Source organism: Crotalus tigris, unplaced genomic scaffold (assembly GCF_016545835.1).
Source record: "Crotalus tigris isolate CLP2741 ecotype Arizona unplaced genomic scaffold, ASM1654583v1 scf7180000019116.999743, whole genome shotgun sequence".
Lineage (NCBI taxonomy): Eukaryota > Metazoa > Chordata > Lepidosauria > Squamata > Viperidae > Crotalus > Crotalus tigris.
This window is the reverse complement of record NW_024097382.1, coordinates 566,053-588,723: the sequence shown is the minus strand read 5'-3', so window position 1 is coordinate 588,723 and position 22,671 is coordinate 566,053. Positions and strand designations below refer to the sequence as shown.

General features: G+C 40.9%; 1 protein-coding gene across 1 annotated transcript in view; it reads right to left on the bottom strand.

Annotated features, from left to right (window-relative positions):
* TUBGCP3 (tubulin gamma complex associated protein 3) overlaps positions 1 to 22,671 on the bottom strand; it is an 80,706-nt gene that overhangs the window by 34,935 nt on the left and 23,100 nt on the right. Inside the window, exons 7-10 of the mRNA XM_039359740.1 lie at positions 8,324 to 8,442; positions 7,578 to 7,703; positions 2,808 to 2,876; positions 1,790 to 1,922 (exon numbers count right to left, since the gene is read on the bottom strand). Of these exons, the coding sequence (XP_039215674.1) occupies positions 1,790 to 1,922; positions 2,808 to 2,876; positions 7,578 to 7,703; positions 8,324 to 8,442 (447 nt within the window). The remainder of the gene's footprint in view (positions 1 to 1,789; positions 1,923 to 2,807; positions 2,877 to 7,577; positions 7,704 to 8,323; positions 8,443 to 22,671) is intronic.

The window sequence follows — 22,671 nt, the reverse complement described above, 5'->3', positions numbered from 1 at the left end:
CAGCAGGAAAGGAAGAATATCCCACTCTGACTCCTCTCATATTGAGAGTGACAGGCATGAGCACCCCCCCCCCATTCCCCTTCAACGGAAGCTGATGGGACAGCTGCATTTTTAGAATTCTCCCTTTCATCTTCTGCAGTCTCCTGCAATCCAAGGGAAGGTGAATCGTGGAGACAATCAAGATATCTCTGCACCTCAATCATTGAACAAGTAAGAAAGATGCCTTGACAGAAATATGAAGAAGCTTTATTTAGGCAAAAGGGACTGAAACAAGGTAACATTTGGAAGTGGTTCAGGCAGAAGCCTCCCTGGTTCAATGGAGTACAAGAAAGGGAGGAGACACAGCACAATTTGCAAGATTTTGTTATTTTTGCCAATCTCAATAAAAATAGTTTTAGCCTTCCTGTGGAATAGATTTCTTGGTTTACTCAACCTAGCAGGATGAGAGTCATCAATACCAGGTATTCCTTATCTCCAGAATTAGAGTCTTTAGTAGAAGGCTTTTCATGTGGCCAGTTGTTTCATTGGAAACAGTAAAAGAGACATGGTATAATGGTTTTCAGACAAGTACCTATACAATGACCTAAGCAAGTCAAACCTGCAGAACATCCACACACAAACACTCAGGTATTTAAGAAATTTAGTCTCCTAAACTATGCCTATGAGCTCAGAGAAAAAGGATCAACATGAGTGATTCAATTTCTTTTAAGAGGAAAAACTTAGAGAATTAGTGAAAGATACAGCCTGAAGGACAGAAGGGAAAGGATGTGAATAAGAACATGGGGGCATAACTTCAAACTGACAGGAGGAAAGTTCAGAAGTAATGTTAGAATGTATTACTTCACACAAACAGTAGTGGAAGCTTGGAACCAACTTCCTGTGGAGGTAGTGGGTCAATCATCAGTAACTGAGTTTAACATGTTTTAGAGAAACACGTGTCTACCTTCCAACAAAAATAAAAAAATAGAAAATAAAAAAACTTCAAAGAGCAAACTCAGTGGACTATTGGGTGTTTTTCTGCTGTCAGTTTTCTATGTTTCTTTGTTTCTATACAAGGGACATAACACGTTCAGTATCTGACTGACTGGTTTAGACTGATTTTTGGTGTCAAGAATGGATTCTTGGGAAGAAATGATCATTGAAGGGAAAGTATAGTGAATGTGTTGACCCCCTGCTCTTTCCCTTTATTATTTATGCCCTTCATTTTCATTACTACCGTATATGCTGGCGTATTAGGTGACCCGGCGTATAAGACGACCCCCGAGTTCGACGCCGGGTCGCAAGACGATCGACGCCGAGTCGCATATAAGACGACTTTCTAGGCATGCGACTCGGCGTCGATCATCTTATACGCCGGAAATGACGTCATTTCCGGCGTATAAGATGACTTTCTAGGCATGCGACTCGGTGTCGATCATCTTATACGCCGGAAATGACGTCATTTCCGGCGTATAAGATGATCGACACCGAGTCGCATGCCTAGAACGTCATCTTATACGCCGGAAATAATAAATAAATAAATAAACGTTATGACTCGGCGTATAAGACGACCCCCGAGTTCGGAGGCTGTTTCATCGCTCTCAAAAGTCGTCTTATACGCCGGAATATACAGTATTCCTTACTCCCTTTCTGCCTTCCACTCAAAGTTACTTACACCAAAAGCAATAGTGTGATGTGTATGTATGTAATACTGTAATCCTAACAAATCATCTAATTGGAAGCTCATGGAGTATCAGTATTATCTTAACATTCATTTTTATTTTATGTGCAATTGGAAATATTGTATTACCATGACAGTGATCAACAAGAGCTGCAAGAGTTTTCAATCTTATTTTAGGATCATACGTCCAGACTAGCAGACGGCGAAGTGTTAAACTGCTTTCAATCCCCAAATTTACACCTTGATCATCTTCTACCTGCAACTGGAAAGAAAATCAAGAGATTAAAAAAGAAGTTTTACACCAACATTCTATCCGTATCAACTCTGAAATATATTGCACTGAATTTAAATGGGATTTAATCCCTATTAGTGAGAGAAAATTACTTCTTCAAACCTTCCTCAATCAAGAATGAAAATCTCTTGTTTTATTTTAATCTGAGTTTTTAATCTCAATTTGAGCCATGCATTTATATATTTTACTTGATTGTTCACTTTCTGATTTGGGGTTTATGTGGAAAATGTACGTGAGTATGTAAAAACATGCTTAGAATAACATATTGGAGAATCATGAGAACTGACATTTATGAAAATATATAAAGAAAATCTGTGCTTTATTATATAAATCAGAAAGCACATACACAGGAAACTACAGATAATAAGAAATAAAGTTTTAAACCCCAAACGTTACAATGATTTGCTATAAAATAGTTGTTCAACAATGTTTCTGTAATAATAACATTTTTAATATAATTCTATACAAATTTCATGTTATATAAATACAAGAAAGATTATAAAGTGGATTTATTAGTTTAATAACTCAGAAATAATATTCTAACAGAACTGACCATGCACAACAAAGTGACCAATATGTGATACAACAAAAAATGGGTAGTGAGAAATTATCAGAATTATAATAGTTTGTTTTCCCAGATGTCATTCTTAAACAACACAGATTAATAACTATTTACAAGTCTATACTAGAGACTATAGCTCTTCAGAGATCACTGTACTATAACTCTCAACATGCTGATAATTGACCAAACTAGCTAGAGTTGCTGGAAATTGAAATCTCAATTCCTCTTAGCATGTAAATAGCCCATTCCTGAAGTACAGATGCACAACTGTCAAATTATGTGGACTTATTTACCTGTGAGTGTAAAACAGACAATAATCTATAGTATTCTTTAAGCTCTTGGTTTAAGGCAGCACAAAAACTCTAAAAGACAAAAGACAAAAGGAATCAAAACAATTGTTATACTTCAATTACATTACAGAGTGGTCTGAAGGATTATAGTCTATTGATTCAAAATATGTTGGGGGAAGTAAAGTATCAGATTTCACACCAAGATGTAGAAGGCAATGGCATTGTTCTCGTATAAATAACTTTCAATGCAATCTGGACAGAAGGAGTACAATAACCAGCATAGGCGATCTTTTCAGTTGAGATGGAGGGAATTAACTGTCTTCAAGAGGTTGGGGTTCATAATTTAATTGGTTGGGATTAGTTTGTGCAACATATGTTGGAGATGTCAGGTAGGCCATTCTAATGGACAGGCCAATTTGGGACTGAGCTTCTGGCTTACCGCCTTCATCCTAAGGAACAGGTGGTTATATTGCTGTTGCCATTGACCTTAAAAGTGCTGATGGTGAGTTACACATCTATTTGCAATAAATCCATCTTCATCCACGATTTAGTGTTGAATGAGTCGATGGTGACAATATTGTCATGTCAGTTATCAGGTTCTTTGGCAGCATCAGCATCATGGCCATTGGGTTAGGAATGGCTCTGATAATGAGATAAACCTTGACTGTGACCAGGCAACCTTATGGAAATATTGTGATGCAAGGCCCATATGATGCTGCTGGATGGGAAATTTCAATGGTTTGGATTATAACAATGATATTAAATCATATAATGCCATTCTCGGCCACTGGGGAGATGCTGTTCACCCCCTTTCCCAATGCCTGGAGGCTGACAGGGTCTGGATGAGAGAAAATAGAATGAGGAAGATCTCTGGTGATGTAGAGAGGAGAGGGAGATGATCTTCAAAAAAAGTGCATTTTTATGTGAGCCACCAAGAGTAGATTTTGATTGCAGTAGCTACAAATAGGTTAAACAAACAAACAAACCACCTCAAATCTATTGAATGGGATACAAGCTATGATATAATAACTGAATAAGAAAAGACTATAGCTCTTCAGAGTTTATGCACAATATTCTTCATAAAACAGTGTAATGATCTACTGAATACATTCAGTGATTGTGAATACTGAAATGAATCTTTTAAAAAGTTAAGAGAATGTCTGTTCTTAGAAGATACCCATAGTCCATATTAAGAAACATTAGAAAAGCATAAATAGCAAGAAAAGGAGAAGATAAAACAGCAAATCAATTAGAAAAATCAATCTACCATATATTAAAATCAGGTTAATAAGAAGTATGCTATAATGGACTTCCAGTCCTGCGCGGTAGCGACTAGTCACAGGCTTGCAGACCGCCACACCCCCATGGCAAATTTTCATCCTGCCTGGAGACCAATACAAATGTTTCTTTTAAAAATATTATCTCTGGTAAAGCCCATCATCTATTTTCTTAATTTTCACTTTGATCGTTTTCCTTTTACCAGTATCTTTCTTGATCAATGTGTTTTGCTGAATCAAAAAGTTTTCCCATATATTCATGACTGTTGCTGTAGGTATAAGAAGTAAATCGAATAAAGTGTCTTTATATGAGGTTTTTGTCTTTCCATGTTTCCTGAAAACCTTTTTCTTTTTCTCCTTCTTTGCTTCTCTTATAACTTCCTTTTTCTTTGATGTTTTCAACATCTACATTCCATTTTATCCAATCTGTTTTTTTTTCCCCTCAGATTTATTTTTTAGTCTTAAGGGATGAGTTGTTTTTTCCATTTCTTGTAGATTTTTTCCCACTAGGTTTAAATCATGTTTTCTTGCTTTGTTAAGTTCTGTCTTTGAGTCTCTAGTTTCAATTTTATGTCCACTTATTTGTTTTGTCTGCTCCTTCTCTGTTGTTGTTTCCTGGAAGTTTTTTTGTTGTAGAGTTAACTTAGAAATAGATTGATTTATATTTTCAAAGTTATTTTGGATTTCTTTGTGATTTGAACTCAGTGTTATTTGAATTAATTGCAGTATACTATATATCTCCTCCTGAGATATATGTTTTCTTGGTGTGTTCTATCTACATGTCTCTGATCCATGATGGCCAAAAGTAGAAGTTTTCCTTCTTATCTGCAAATAGCTTTAGAGTCCTGGTTAAATAGATATTTGTAATCCAAAGAGTTCAAAAAAGATTTTTTTCTAAAGCTTATAATTCGCTCTTTGTCTGCAGCCCAGATTATTGTCTTTTTTTGTCACAGCTGTTCTTTTTTATTAAAGCTTTGAAGGTCACAAACACAGATTAGCTTTTCCCAGGTTTTGGCAAGTTCTCTATGGAAATCATAACTGTCATAATATTCATCCACCACTAGGTGTCAGCATCTATTTAGTTTTTAATATGAACAATGGTCTTTAAAATGAGAGTCTTAACCATGCAACAATTTTAAACTTGTCCAAAGTTAAATTTTAGCTTTCAAGTTTATAAATTTATCTCACTATCATACATTTTGATCCTCCATGGAAATTTAAGTCGCTGCTTCTGTTACTATAAGGGTGGGGAGGAAGTCCCCATCCTTCAGTTTCGGAGGTATTTTGCTTCTTGGGGATCTTTTCCAGGAAATTAAGTGTGGAATAGAAAAGGGAAAATCAGATTCCTCACCCAGTTTCAAGCACACTGTTTACTGTTGTGCTGGTTAGTTCTTTGGACTTCGGTTGCAAGTAGCTTGGGCTGATTGATGAAATACAGCCTTTCTCCTGTCGGATTAGAAGGCTTTTCCCAAGACGAATGGAGCGACCGCCGTCATTCCAGAGTCACCAGGGCACCCTTCTTTCTTTGCCGCCTCTCCGGGGTGGCTTGGACCCATTCGGGTCTCCAGGCAAGACGAAAATTAGCTGCAGGGGTGCGGCGATCCGCAAGCCTGCGATCAGTCGCTACCGCGCAGGACTAGAAGTCCATGTGAATTTCTTTTTCTACATACCTAAATAAAATGCAAATCAGTTTCAGCCTTTTCTACTTTATTCTGCCCAAAACATATACAATCCATAAGATTCAATTACAGTTAAGATTTAATTGGGTAATGGAAGGGTGCAATTCATAGTTACATAGAAAAGCCCTTTGGAAAATCAATGAGACCATGAGATTTGAACACAAAAAATAGCTCACTGATTTGGGGGTTTTTTGGGTGGGGGACATGATACTCAAATGGGATATTGATAGATAACAGTTCCCCACTGATATATTTCACCAAAAAAGATAAAATATTGTTAGGGGGGAAATCTGCGTATCTGAAGAAAAGAATTGTACATGCAGAGTTCTCTATATATTGAGGATTTTTTTTATAGGAAACATCAGAACAATGTGAGAGAAGACTGAGGAAATACACACATCCTGCACAATTTTCCACTATATCTAACCCTTGCTTAACTATGGTACTTGGGACCAGCAACTCCACTGCTAAGGGACACAGTCATAAAACACATCATGTAACCATGCTAAATTATGACAGCAGTTTCAGCAGTCACAGTTACCATCATTAGGTGAGCCCCTGCAGTTGCAGTGTTCCATGGTCATAGGATCAGCTTTTGCAATCTCCTGTCAGCTTCCCCATACACTTCACTAGTCAAAAACTGGAAGGGAAGGCCGAGGAACACTATTGTAATGGTAAGCCAGGTGCCAAGCACTCAAATCATGATCACATGACCATGGGGATGTTATGACAGTTGCAATGAGGACCCCTTTTAAGTCCCCCTTGTTTAGTACCTGTAATTTGAAACAACTGTAACTTTAAATAGTTGGTGAACGAATGGTCAGTCAAATGAGAACTAAATTGTACTGTCCTTTTATGGTATACCTTCACTTATAAAAGGCAGAAAATTATGTTAACAAGAAATTGCTTTATGTTCTAAATCTTCCCCATTCTGGTTTTTGCTGAGAATTCTGGAATAAAACCACTCCTTTAAAGGAGAAAGCCTGAATTAAACTAATATGTCAGATTTTAAGAGATACAATAATACAGAGACAGACACACATAATTGCCAACAGATAGTAATAACACTACCAATATTATTAAGACTGATTACTGATTAAGTGTCCAAATTAGGAAAAAATAACTTCACATATCTAACCAGTGGGAGGGAATTGCAAAGGTAAAGAGTAGACAGTTTTAATGTGCCATATCATCTCTACCGAAAGAACTCAAATTGCTAATTGTTAAAATAAATATTTTTTAGTTAGCTTCTGTAATCTGCTGTCCTCCAGACATATTAAATTACAGTTTCCACTATTACCACTTAGGGGGATCATCCAGAAGCCAAACTTTGGGGAAATTGATCTGGATCATTCTTCTTTGAAGCAGGGCCTTTTCAACCAAACTGGAGTTGTGTGTTCAAGTATAGGTCCTGCAATAAGAGCCAGCTGCCTGAAGAGTCCCCCAAATATAATAGGGTGCTTTCTTCTCTTGCAGGCTGAACACAGAAGGAATCAATATTTTGACAACTCTCCTTCTAGTATGTAGTCTTGATTGCTAAACTAGATATCAGAAATGCCACAGCTCAACCCTCAGGTGCTTCACCACTACTACCCGTGTTCTGAAGGGATGTGCCAATTCAGTATCTTTGGTCTCTTCCCTGAGAATAACAGGGACATATTCATGGAGGGACCATGTATCCAATCAAACCATCTTTGACTCTTCATGCTCCCTTGTATTTTTCTACTTGACAGTTTTATTCTATAAGTAAATAACCAGTGGAGGCCTTGTTGTCTCCCAGCAGAAATAATCAAAGAATTCTCATTTTACTCACATACCTGACCCACCAATCCAAATGCACGGTCCATGCTTCTCTGGTCAGTATATTTTCTTATTTTATTATGCAGCCATCCTAGCTCAGCGAGCCGGCTTGTGGTATCTCTGAGAGACTTACAAAGATTTGCCTAAAGGATTAAGGTAAATGCTAAGTAAACAAGCTGCAGAACTTCAGCAAGCACACTAAGAAATAAATGTCCACTCAATCTACATACCAGTATCTGGTTTCTTTTTTATTTATTTTAATCTACCCCATTACATCATGATGTTTGTACTAATTCACATTTAGTGTGTTTAAAATGGCTTGCAATTGAGCAGATTACTTGAAGAATTTGCTCCTGTATAAACCTATATTATATCTAAGATTGATTACTGGAAACTTTTCCACAAGGTCAGCCAACTGTGGAGATTTGGCGGACAGCAACTAAAAAAAGGCCATTCCTGTCTTTACCTCTATATTTGGATGCCAGATTTTTATTCCAAGGTCAGGTAATATTACTTTTGAGATTGAATTTTGCTGCTTTTTAAAAATATCTGTATATTTAATGCATATCTGATATTTAACTATTGTTTTATGGTCTTTTTGTTTTATTATTAACCACCTTGGATATCAACAATGAAAGAATTTGACAGAGAATGTTTTTTTAAAAAAATGTTAAAAGGAATAATACATTACAATCTATGCACATAGGCATAATCAAGTTTCATCTCCCCCATCTACAGTATATCAAATAAGTTAACCCAGTACCTTTGCATCTACTTTGTAACAATTTTCTGAATTAAACATCTTAATGATTTTGCCATCTATTCCCTGGAAAACATATAAAATGTCTCTCACAAGATATGCCTCGGTTATTTCAACAGATCCTGTAAAAACAAAAAGAAGTCAAGATAGTTCAAAAATTTATTTAAATATATTTGTTCATTTTTCTTTCATAATGACACAGTATGGTAGTGTCCACAGATTAATTTCAGTGTGAATATATTTTGGTGCTATCACTATTTTAATAATTTTTGACATATATTAAATTGTAAAAACACTAAATTCCAATATAAATGAATATATATCTCTTATGAAATAAATTAAATTCAGAAAATATTAAACATCTGGTGTTTCTTAAATATCCCCACTTCTTTCTTCATCCATCTATCTCACATTTAATTCTGGAAAACTGTACTCAGTAATTCATCATATTCTTTTAAAAAAATCTATATTATCACTGGATGTTTGAAATTCCAAATATCTACAGCATTTAAAAATTAAAGAACACTTAGGCTGGTATTTTTCCCTATAGTCCACAACACTTAATATTTATAATATTCATAAAATGCATATGCTGTCTTTATAAATATTCTTTAACTAAGAATATGAATGTTTTCAGAAGCAGTTACAAAATATAATGGCAGGATATATCTGTTTCTTCTATTACGTTTGCAAGCTAGAATGAGTTGGGGTTTTTTTACTGGCATAGTTTAAACATAGTAAATTAAGATACTGCTCCAATGCTTTATCTGTATCACAGAATTCAGGCATCAAGTGATGATACTGCCTAAAAAATAAAGCAATTCTATTACACTTTTGAACCATAAAGTTAGCAATGGAAGGCAACAAAATAGTAAGCACAAAATAGTTTTTCCTGAAAGTCACTAAGCATACTGTATAAAGCACTCTACAAGGTTATTTGCAGCAAGCATTGAACAACTAACTTCCCTTCATTTTTTTAATTGACTGGGTTAACGTAACAATGACATGATTTATTAAATTTATTTATTTCAGATATTTTAACGTTTGCTTACATCTTTTATTTATTTATTTATTAAATTTATTGGCCAACCATCTCACTATAGGGTAACTCCAGGCAGCTTACAATGTTAAAAGAATAAAACCATATAAAGCATATAATATGAATAAAATACAAATTATCAAATCTAACCAAAGGGTGGGATGGGAGGAAGTTGGATGAGAAGCGAGAGAGGTGGGATTTGTTATTAATCTATCAATCACTTCCAGTGTGAAGCTCCCCCACTGTAGCCCCAAGCCAACTGGCAGAGCCAGATCTTCAAGCTCTTATGGAAGGTCAGGAGGGTTGAAGCCAACCTCACTCCAAGGGACAAGATGTTCCAAAGGCCAGGAGCGACGGCAGAGAAGGCAGCCGAAATACTAATCCCATTGGGATGAGATAGTCCCTCAAGTAACCTGGATCTATGTCATAATCTTTTGCAATTAATTGGAACAAATTTGACCTTATTTTATACCTAGCAAAATCCAGCTGCTGGATAGTACATAGTTGTTGGTTCCATTTCTAAAATTATAATCTGAGTCATTAATTAGGCACTTCATATTTTAACATAAAGCAATTTATTGCTGCCACATTTTTTAAATGATGCAAGCACACACAAAGTTTATGATGTTAACCTTTAACACAATTACTGAGAAAGGCATCTACCTTACCCACTCAATTCTTTCGGAAACATACAAAGACTAGAAGGAGGCAAGATTAAGAGAAAGCTAATTAGTGACATCATCAAATGATATCTTTAGGAGGAGGAATCACTATTTTACCAAGAATTATAAATACAGGTTTTCAAACAATGAAAGAAATCCTTGGGGGGGGGGAGATTAAGAATAATATAAGGTCTTTTCTAGCTAGTCTTGAGAGTGGTGATTATGAAGAGTTGTTTCTATTTTAGAAGCAACCTTATTGTGTCCGTGTCATTTTGTGGATGTTCTGCAAGCATTCCTCCCTGCTGATAGATGTATATACTAGGAAATTTAGCTATTCTTCTACAGAATCTACATCTTGGTCCTATACAACTCTTGCTTTATCACAATCTACTCCTGAAAATGTCACTATGAAAAGCAATTCACATACAAAGCTCCCTTGGTTGTACAAAATTATAGTTGCATGTCTCCTTGAATCATAGTCCATGAGCTTTCAAATGTGGAGCTTACATCATAAAGATGCTCCCAATGAACAATACACTGTTTATATCACAACAGGTAATCTTCACTTAACACTTAGCTGCCATTTGAAGCTATAGACACTTCCCCCCAAAGGTACTTATGATTGTTTCAAAGTTACAGCTGCTGCAGCACCCCCACAATCATTTGCCCTTATGACTGACTGCAGTCATAATTTTGGGGAAGGTGAGTAGGCCATTCATTCCTGGGCTGCTTGGCTGCTTCACAGAAGCAGCTGCCATTTTCAATGTGTCCACAATTCCTTGCCTCAAAATGGCAGCCCCTTCTGGGAGGGCACCATGTAGCCAAGGGACAAATTTGCTTCCCTAAAGCACTCTGCACAGCAGAGGAAACCTCCAGAGCTCCAGAGACCTTTCAAAGCTAAATGTAATGGATGATGGGGAGGGGGTGAGGAGGAGTCCCAAGCCCTGCTGGAATCCAGTATGGGAGAAAAGACTTGCAGCGGCCCAATTGGGGGTTAAAATAGGCCCAAGGATTGTGGGGACCCAATGGGTGAAAAACGGAGCATGGGGTATTTCAGGGGGTGCAGTATGCCCATGGCAGGTGGACCTGGGCCTGCACTATGCTTTCCAAGACCTCCCCCACCCAAGACATTCCATACTCCACATCAGAGAGAACAGGGGATGGCGGTCATTAAGTCAGGCTTAATGTCCATTACCACTTGCAACTGTAATGGGCAGGCTTCATTACAGTCATAGGTTGAGGACTACCTGTAATTTCAAATATAATTACGTCATTGTAATAACTTATAGTTCTTATTCTTTCTTTCGTTTAAATCCAAAGTAGGCTTATAGTGCTCTAACAAGTGGGATAGAAGGGGCATTGTCTTACCTAAAAGCCTTTTCTCAGCATGATGATGGATAATCCACGGATTGGATTTCCTGAAGTCCCTTCTACCCAATAGACTAAGTCTGAGAGTTAGCCACGCCTCCCGCTGGGCCGTGCTGCCCCAGTTCCAACAAAGGCGAAGCAGCAGACGAAGTCCGACACATTGGTTCCCCTACCCCTGACACAGGACCTGACAGGCACCAAAGGGGTGGGAGTGGATTATCCATCATCATGCTGAGAAAAGGCGTTCCGGTAAGACAATGCCTCTTCTCCAGCATGAGGATGGATAATCCACGGATTGGGACATACCAAAGCCTACACTGTCCTATGGGGGGGAAACAGTCAGGGCATGTGTCCCTCTGGACGGCACCACACGTTGTAGCACCCTCCGGCCAAAAGAGGCATCAGCAGAGGCAAACTGATCGATCATGTAATGTCTAATAAACGGGCAGGGAGATGACCAAGTCGCTGCCCTACAAATCTCGCCAATGGGTGCTTGAGTTGCCCAAGCCGCTGATGTTGCCGCACTGTGGGTGGAATGAGCAGTGATATGGCGAGGAATGGACAAGGACTGGGATTGGTAAGCCTTGGCTATACAGGCCTTGATCCACCTACCAGATCTAAGAGACCTTCTGCCCCATGGAAGAGGGCTGGAAGGAAATGAAAAGCGTCTCTGATTTGCGGAAGGTAGAGGTCCGCTTGATATATCGCTTCAACGCCCTGCGCATATCCAAGGTGTGCCACTGGCGCTCCAGGTCATGAGTTGGATGGGGACAAAAACTCAGTAGTATGAGTTCTTGTGATCGATGGAACAAGGAGTTCACCTTAGGAATGAACATTGGGTCCATTCTAAGGATTACACAGTCGCCATGAAAAACGCACAGGTCCTCCCTGACAAAGAGTGCTGCCAGCTCGGAAATGCGTCTGGCTGATGTTACTGCCACCAAAAAAGCTACTTTCATTGACAAAAAACTCAATTCACAAGACTTAAGTGGCTTGAACAGTGGCTTGGTAAGAGCCTGTAAAACACATGAAAGATCCCACGAGGGGTATCAATGGACCGTGGGTGGCTTTGTGTTGGTCGTCCCCTTAATGAAGGAGCGAATCATCGGGTGATGTGCTAGAGAGGAAGAATCGTCACATGTCAGCACTGTAGTTAGAGCCACTACTTGTCTCTTGAGGGTATTCATCGAAAGACCTTTGTCAAGCCACTCCAGCAAATATCCCAAAATGTTTGGGACAGTGACAGATGACATGCTAATTTTATTCCTGTTACACCAGGTGGAAAAATTCCTCCAAGTAGAATCATAAATTCTGTTGGTAGACTGATGCCTGGAGGCCTGAATCATGGTGATCACCCTCGGTGGATAAGACAGCTGAGTCAGGCGTTGCCGCTCAAGTGCCAGGTGGCTAGCTGGAGTCATTGCAGATCCGGGTGTTGAAGATTTCCCTGGCTGAGCACAATGCGATCCGGAAGGATCCTCCACGATGAGATGGAAAGACACACGAGGTCGGCAAACCACGGACACCCCGGCCAGTGTGGAGCAATGAGGATGACCTCCGCCCTCTCCTGCAATATTTTGCATATTACTGCCAGCATTAGCGGAAGGGGAAAGGCGTATAGTAGACCCCCGGGCCAAGGACTGCGAAATGCATCCACTCCTTCCGCCCCCGGAGACAGGAAACGGGAGAAGAACCGCAGGAGTTGTGAATTCTCCAGAGACGCGAACAGGTCCAGAGCCAGGTGACCGAATCTCTCCGCTACCTCTGTGAATAGAGCTGGAAGCAGACGCCACTCCGAGTGGTCTATTGTTGCTCTGCTCAAGGCATCCGCCGGTCTCTTTGTCTCCCCCCAAAATGTGAGCTCCTTGATGGAAGAGAGGTTGGTCTGTACCCAGAAGCATAGTAGCTGGCCTCTGTCATGAGCGACTGGGACCGGGTGCCTCCCTGCCGGTTCACGTGGGCTTTTGCCGCTATGTTGTCCATGAGGACCCTGCGTCTGAAGTGCCGTAAAGCTAGATGTATGGCTCTGAGCTCCAGCCACTTTATGTTGTGCTTCAGGTCTCGGGGGGACCACCGTCCCTGAGTCAACTGGGATTGGAGATGAGCTCCCCAGCCAAAGAGGCTGGCTTCGGTGAGAGTGAGTCGTGCCAGTTCCTTGAAATGTGCATCTCTGGCTATCGTCTGGGAAGTCCACCAGTGGAGAGACTTCAAAATTAGGGGTGGCACCCTCACTTTCCTATTGGAAGATGTGAGTTTCCGCCTTTGAAAGGGGAGGAGGAACCACTGCAGAGCTGTGGAGTGCAGTCTGGCCCAAGGCACTATGGAGATGCACAATATCATTTTCCCTAATAGTTGGGAGAGGGTCATCAGGGAAACCACACGGTCGTGTTGAACCTGACATACTAGTGACCTGAGACTGACCTGGCAGTCCAAAGACAGGTGGACCATGTACTGTTCCATATCTATGACCGCCCCCAAATGGAGAAGACGAGTAGAGGGAATCAACTGGCTCTTGAGGAAGTTCACAAAGAACCTGTGGTTCTGAAGTACTTCGATGGTGAGTGCTACATCCGCCCTTGCTGTCTGAACTGACAAAGACTGTATGAGAATGTCATCCAGATAGCACTGGATCCATATTGGAACCAGTCTCAGGTGTGCGGCTAGAACCATCAAGATTTTTGTGAACACCCTCGAAGCAGATGACAGACCAAATGGTAGAGCTCTGTACTGATAATGACAGGAGTTGTAACAAAATCTGAGAAACCTGCGATGTTAGAGAAGGATTGGTATGTGTAGGTACGCTTCTGTGAGGTCTATAGACGTCAAGAAGTCGTGCCTCCTCATGCTGGCCAGGATGGATTGTAGAGTCTGCATCTTGAACTTTTTGTACAGTAGGTAAGTATTTAGCCTTTTTAGATCGAGAATGGCTCTCTATCCTCCCGAGGCCTTTGGCACTACAAAGTAAAAACCCTTCCCTATCTGTTCGGCCGGGACCGGCTCTACAGCCTTTATGTCCAAAAGATGATTTATTGCCTCGTTCATGAGGTTCCTCTTGGTTGGATTTAAGAAAACTGGGCACTGGATGAACTGATCCAGTGGTCTGGATAGGAACTCCAATGACAGACCGTGTTCTATGGTGGATAGAACCCAAACGTCTGTTGTGGTGACTTCCCAGCTGTGAATGAAGAGGGAAAGCCTGCTACCTATGGGAGGTCCCTCCCTGGAGTCATTTATTCCTCCTAAAGGGACGGCCCCCCGCACCTCAAAAGGGCCGCTTTGACTGAACCTGCTGCCTGGGCCTGGCCTCAAAGCTGTCCGATTGATGCTCACTCTGGGGGGGAAGAGCGGGGTGGTTGTGACCACTCTGTCCCTGAAGTAGTGCGAAATGTTTGCTTCCAATAATACGGAGTAGCTTTCCTGTCCGCCCTTCTAGCCTGGTGTACTAACACCTTCTTCTTGTCCCGATTCTCCACCAAGTAGGTGGTGGAGAATCGGGACAAGAAGCTTCCCCAAATAGATAACCCCCAGTGTGAAGTGCAGTGGCCAGACGCCATTGTTTCAGCCAGAGCAACCTGCGAATTGATACGTTTGTGGCAATTGCCCTGGCCGAAAATCTGGCTGTGTGAAGGGTGGCATCCGCCGTGTACTCTGCCATAGCAAGTAACTTACCCAAGGTCTGGTGGGCCCGCATCTGTTCCTGGGGAATCATGGCTTGAAGCTCCCGAAGCCAAATGATAGAAGACCTGGAAAAGAAGGACGCTAAAGTGGAAGCCTTCACTGCCCATCCGGATGCCTGATGTGACCTGCGCAAAGAAAATTCCGATTTCCTTTCCTCCGGCTTCAATGCCTCCGCCATATCACCTGGTATGGTGGAGGAAGAGAAGATAGGGGTCAATGATGTGTCTACCGCCAGTATCTCTAATAAATCCAACAGTGATGGGGCCACATTGAAAAGTTTTTTATCAGCGGCCCCTGGAGCAGGAGGAGCACTAAGACTAGCCCATTGCTTCTTTACCGTATTGATGAAAAAAGGGGGACACGGTATATGTTTTTGGGTCACGGTCAGCTCAGAAAACAGTGGGTCAGGTGTATGACTGGTGGAAGAGGTGGGTTGTGGTTCTTGCTCGGGCGCAACCTTAGATGCTGCGGAGGCCTTAGCTAGAATGGACTTGAACAATGTGGGATCAAATAATCCCACGAAGGGAGAGGGTTCCTGATGCATTTCTTCATCCTCAGACAAAGGCGGATCCCGTGTGTCCTCAAGATCCGAATATGACCCTCTGTCCTGAGATGAATGCTCAGAGGCGATTGTTGTTGTTGTTAATTGCGAAGTCGTGTCCGACCCATCGCGACCCCATGGACAACATTCCTCCAGGTCTTCCTGTCCTCTACCATCTTCTGGAGTCCATTTAATTCACACCTACTGCTTCAGTGACTCCATCCAGCCATCTCATTCTCTGTCGTCCCCTTCTTCTATTGCCCTCAATCTTTCCCAGCATTAGGCTCTTCTCCAGTGAATCCTTCCTTCTCATTAGGTGGCCAAAGTACTTGAGTTTCAACTTCAGGATCTGGCCTTCTAAAGAGCAGTCGGGGTTGATCTCTTCTAGGACCGACCGTTTGAACGCCTTAGTCCAAGGGACTCGCAGGAGTCTTCTCCAGCACCACAGTTCAAAGGCCTCAATTCTTTTGCGCTCAGCCTTTCTTATGGTCCAACTTTCACAGCCATACATTGCAACTGGGAAAACCATGGCCTGGACTATGCGTACTTTTGTTGGCAGGGTGATGTCTCTGCTTTTTAGAATGCTGTCTAGATTTGCCATAGCTTTCCTCCCCAGGAGCAAGCGTCTTTTAATTTCTTGGCTGCAGTCCCCATCTGAGGTGATCTTGGAGCCCAGAAAAATAAAATCTGTCACTACCTCCATTTCTTCCCCATCTATTTGCCAGGAATTGAGAGGGCCGGATGCCATGATTTTGGTTTTCTTAATGTTGAGTTTCAAGCCAACTTTTGCACTCTCCTTCTTCACCCGCATCAAGAGGCTCTTTAGTTCCTCTTCACTTTCTGCCATTAGAGTGGTATCATCTGCATATCTTAGGTTGTTGATATTTCTCCCGGCAATCTTAATTCCAACTTTTGATTCATCTAGCCCTGCCTTTCTCATGATGTGCTCTGCATATAAGTTAAATAGGCAGGGCGACAGTATACAGCCTTGCCGGACTCCTTTTCCAATTTTGAACCAATCAGTGGTTCCGTGTCCAGTTCTCACTGTTGCTTCTTGACCCGCATATAGGTTTCTCAAGAGACAAATGAGATGGTCTGGTACTCCCATCTCTTTAAGAACTTGCCACAATTTGTTGTGATCCACACAATCAAAGGCTTTTGCATAGTCAATGAAGCAGAAGTAGATGTTTTTCTGGAACTCCCTAGCTTTCTCCATGATCCAGCGTATGTTGGCAATTTGATCTCTAGTTCCTCTGCCTCTTCGAAATCCTGCCTGTACTTCTGGTAGTTCTCGATCCACATACTGCTGGAGTCTAGCTTGTAGGATTTTAAGCATAACTTTACTAGCATGTGAAATGAGTGCAATGGTGCGATAGTTTGAACATTCTTTGGCATTGCCTTTCTTTGGAATTGGAATGTAAACTGACCTTTTCCAATCCTGTGGCCACTGTTGAGTTTTCCAAATTTGCTGGCAAATTGAGTGTAGCACTTTTACTGCATCGTCTTTTAAGATTTTGAATAGCTCAGCTGGAATACTGTCACCTCCACTAGCTTTGTTGTTGCTCAGATTTTCTAAGGCCCATTTCACTTCACATTCTAGGATGTCTGGTTCGAGGTCAGTGACCATCTCATTGTGGTTATCTGGGATGTTAAGCTCATTCTTGTATAGTTCTTCTGTGTAGTTTTGCCATCTCTTCTTAATCTCTTCTGCCTCTGTTAGGTCTCTGCCATTTTGGTCCTTTATCATGCCCATCTTTGCATGAAACGTTCCCTTCATATCTCCAATTTTCTTGAAGAGATCTCTGGTCCTCCCTGTTCTGTTGTTTTCTTCTATTTCTTTGCACTGTTCATTTAAGAAGGCATTCTTATCTCTTCTAGCTACTCTCTGGAATTCTGCATTCAATTGGGTGTATCTTTCTCTTTCTCCTTTGCCTTTCGCTTCCCTTCTTTCCTCAGCTATTTGCAAAGCTTCCTCAGACAGCCATTTTGCTTTCTTGCATTTCTTTTTCTTTGGGATGGTTTTAGTTGCTACCTCTTGTACAATGTTGCGAACTTCCATCCATAGTTCTTCAGGCATTCTGTCTATCAGATCCAGTTCCTTAAATCTATTTGTCACCTCTACTGTATATTCATCAGGAATATGATTTAGTTCATACCTGAGTGGCCTAGTGCTTTTCCCTACTTTTTTCAATTTAAGCCTAAATTTTGCAACGAGAAGCTCATGATCTGAGCCACAGTCAGCTCCTGGTCTTGTTTTTACTGACTGTATAGAGCTTCTCCATCTTTGGCTGCAGAGTACATAGTCAATCTGATTTCTATGTTGACCGTCTGGTGATGTCCATGTGTAGAGCCGTCTCTTGGGTTGTTGGAAAGAGGCGATAGAGTAGGCATATTCCAGAGGCTCAGAATAAGACTGGATGGAGGATAAAGTCTTAGGCCTCTGTAAGGAGGCAATACTCTGTGCCAAGGCCTGAGTGAGCATTGATTGAAGCTGTTCTGGCCAGATAGTTTGAGGAACTTCGGGACGGAGACCAGCTGCAGTGGGTATGAATGTGGCAGAGGGCCCTGGTTGAGTACTGGGTGGTGGGGCCGCCCAGCTGACACTTGGATATGGAACCAAAGGACTGATGGACCTCTGCTGGGCCTCCACATCAGGGGAAAATGGTCTATGGTCTGTGGTTAGTTGTGGGCCAAACAGGGCGCCTTCGGACGTGGTAGTGGGAGCTGGGGGAACCTCCCTCGGAGTCTCCCTCTGGGCCTTTGAGAATTGCCTCTCTAGGGCCAAATGTCTCCTGGTGGCCTCCTTTTCAGCAGCTTTGGATGGAGCTTTGCTAGCCAAAGTTTTGGCCCTTGCTCTCAGCTTCCCTGCTGCCTCCAATTTGGAGGATTTACGTTTCTTTTTGCTTGGAGAGCTGGTAGGAGACAGGACAATCTGAGGTTGTTTATCTTCTGCTACTACGATGGAGATCCTTCAATACAGGACTGAGGATGGATCTCAAGGAGAAATAGGAGCAAAGAAAGGCCTGATTGGAGACTGTTGAAACAAAACTGGTAAAACCAGTGTGATCTCCTGAGAATGCTACTGTGAATCACAGTGTAAGGCCTGATTTGATGACTGCTGGAAACTGGTAAAACCAGTGTGAGCTCCTAATAATGCTGCTGTGGGAGGCCAGCAATCCTTTAGAGTAGTAATTGCAGAGCAACGATTTCAAGCGAGGAAGTGGTGAAACTTCCAAGGCACCAAAAATATTGCCAGAGGCAATGTCAATTAGATGTGGCTGGATAAATAATGGGAAGGCCCCAGGGCGCCAGCATCACAAACGGAATGCTTCCCAAACTGGCGGCCATTCACATGTGAAGTCACCACAATGTAGCTGAAGGCACACTAGATTGGATCTTGTAAAAAATATATTCTCTCCCACAGTTACACCACCAGAATACAACTAATCATCTAGGAGAACAATCCTGGATACAGAGAACCTGTGGAAAATCTATTCAAAATGGCGGCCACCAGCCATGTGGCGAGCCAGGGAATCCGGTAACCAGCAGGCCAGAGCCCAGCCGATCAATAGACAATCGCAGCTTCCACTGCACAATCTAAACAAAAATTTCACAGAGATTTTAGCAAGAGGAAAAGCTGCTCGAGAAAGGAAATAAGCCCCTTGAATTACACAGCCGGTTGCCGGCCCCTGCAATTTTAAGAGGCTCCGGAGGTCCGCCGATTGTAAATAACAATTGGAGGAGTCGTGCTCGGCTGGCTGCACGAGAAGTGCCTCGTGAGCTCAAAAGTTCAGAAGGCAAGGGGGAAGGAGAGAAAGAGTTTTGAAAAAGAAAGGACAGAATCAAAGAAATAGAACAAACTCCAATACTCCAGAAAGAGAAAGGATAATACACAGATTGAAAAGGCAAAACCTGATAAGATCTGAGAGGAAACCAACGCGTCCTGCTGGGTATAAGACTAAGTTGGAACTGGGGGAGCACAGCCCAGCGGGAGGCGTGGCTAACTCTCAGACTTATTCTATTGGGTAGAAGGGACTTCAGGAAACCCAATCCGTGGATTATCCATCCTCATGCTGGAGAATAAAGGGCTGAATATATATTATTTCAGTCTTCTGCAAGGAACTGTATCTCTTAAAGTTCTTTTAAAGTCTTTCTTTTTCAGACTACAGCCGCTCTTCCCAACTGAGGATGAGTTAAGCAATATCAATCTGGCTGCTTTAACTGTTACCACAGTAAATCAGACTTCAATACCCATATTCATTTGTTAAGGCAGTTTTTTTCAGCTGCCTTTCAAAATACTACTGGATTAGAATGTAATTTCCCAAAATAGTTTTTCCATCCCCATCTTACAAAAACATACCGTATTTTCCGATGTATAAGACGACTTTCTAAACTCTGAAAATCTTCTCAAAAGTCAGGAGTCGTCTTATACGCAGGAATATACGGGTAGCTGTTCTCTGAATTTAAAACCAATCTGTCCCCTAGTGGCCAGCCCTATTTTTTTTTTTACAGAAATAAGCACTAACAGGACAAAGCTTTCTAGCAGCAAAGGAGCTCTTATTGTGCTCATCTACAAACAGAAATTCAATATTGTACTATATTTTCTGGCGTATAAGATGACTTTCTAAACCCTGAAAATCTTCTCAAAAGTTGGGGGTCGTCTTATACGCCCAGTTGCCTTATACGCCGGAATATACGGTACTATTTTTTTTCCTGTAACTTTTTGTCCTGAGAAGTATTTGTCATTGAAGATTAAGATCGATATAGAATGTTATGCATGTTTTATTATATTCTAGCTTTTAGTGAGAGTGCTGTACTCAGTCTCTTTGTTTATTTATTATTTACTTATTTGCAATATTTGTTGACTACCCCAATTGCTGGATTCTCAAAGGAGAAACAACAGAACAATGTACATTTAAAATGGATCAAAACTTACATACCAAAGAAGGACGTCCACAATCAATTAAAGCCAATAGCATAGTGGAATAAAAATATTTTAACTATCACATGGAATGCAAGGAGAGAGAATGTGGCACATACGTCCAGGGGAAGCATACTGCAAAACATGGAGGTCACCACAGAGAAAGCTGTCTGTCTGAGTCAGATATCTCATATCTCCCATGGAGAGGAGAACCTTATCAGACCTTAAATTACAAATTGGACTGCAAAATCCATTTTGGAAAGGCGGTGTGTTGATGTAAGCTGATGTTACAATGCATAGGGCTTTACCACTTCTTATCTACATTTTGAATTGGCATCAGAAATGACCAGTGCAGCAACCTCAAAACCTCAGTCTGGCTGCTGCAGTCTAGATCAATTATAGCTTCTGTATCATTTCCAAAACCTGATCAATGTATAGTGCATTGCAACAGTCCAACCAAATGGTGATTGAAGTATAAGTTATTATTTCCACATAGGGTTCCAATTGCTACTATAGGGCTGAGCAAAGGACCCATTGGTCTTCAATGTTCATATCCAACAAGAGCCCCAATTGTGAGCCTACTTTGAGGGAATGTAAGTCTAGCTAGAGTAACTATTAGGACAAATGTTACTGATTGTCCCAATGCTTAATGGTGAAAAAGTATAGATAGGATTTCATTTGAGTTTGTTTCACATCATCCAGATTCTTAACGTCCAAATTCAGATAGTCCTCAACTTATAACCATTCATTTAGTGACAATTTGAAGTTACAACAGCCTTGAAAAAAGTGACTTATGATCAGTTTTCACACTTACGACTGTTGCAGCATCCCCATGGTCATGTGATCAAAATTTGGGTGCTTGGTAACTGGTGTGTATTTATGACAATTGCACTCTCCCAGTGTGATATGATCACCATTTGTAACCTTCCCAGCTGGTTTCTGACAAGCAAAGTCAATGGGAGAAGACAAATGTACTTAACAATCGTATGATTCATTTAACAATTGCAATGATTCTCTTAACAACTGTGGCAAAAAGGTCGTAAAATGTGGTGCATTAATAACTATCCTGCTTAGCAACTGGAATATTGGGCTCAGTTGTGGTAATAAGTTGAGGACTATCTGTACCAGTTGAAGATTTCGACTGAAGGCTCAGTCTGGTGTGGAAATGTATAATCAAATATAACCAACATAATCTCTCCCTGGGGCTTCATACAGAGTTTGAATAATAAGGGGAGCACATTGAATCCTGTGGCATCCAACATTCCAGAATTTAGACTGAGTCTAAATTCTGACTGACATGAATTCACATGATTCCTGTCTTCTAGGATTCTCTACAGGTAGATTCCCACTATCTTCTCAACATACTTTCCACAGAAAAGGGAAATTACAGAAAGGGACGAAAGTGTCAAAAATGTCCTCAACCTACATTAGTTCTGTTAATACCAGTGCTGGGGAAAAAAATCTTCTCACTTTACAAGAACATACACTCACTCAATTATTGACCAAGTTCTGCAAATTTGGCTGAGTGCTACCATCCATTCAGATAAAGTTCTCTTATACAGCTAGGCCAGTATTATTCTCACTTCAGTGCATTGTCAGGCACTTGAAATTTGTTGTAAATGTGCACAGTGGTCAGAAACTGAACTTTTTATTATATTATTGTATTTCAGAATGGTGACTAACTGAGGTAGTTGCTAAATGAGAAGTGGGTGCATACAATTAGAATAAGGAATACAAAAGGGTAGAAAGAAAACTTGAAATTCTTAAACTTGAAGTGAAATGTACCAAACTGGTTGTTTTAGGAATGAGTGAACATAGGTGAACTTGGATGGTCTATTGGAAAATCACTGATATTCAGGGTATGAATCGCTATGAAGGAATAGAGGAAGAAACAGCAAATGAAAAAGGGGTTTTTTTAAAGATAAAGAGATCTGAGATGAGATCACTAATATTTATACATAGCTAATATCTTATCCAACATAAAATGGAGAATGGAGACAACAAGAAAGAAAGCTGATTTACTTTTGCTTCTCTAGTTACAATAAGGGAGCTGGTTATTCTTTTGAAAAAGTTTTAAAGAAATAAGCTACTGAAAAAATGAACTTGGAAATTCAGAATATAGAAAGGGAACAGCAAAGGAAT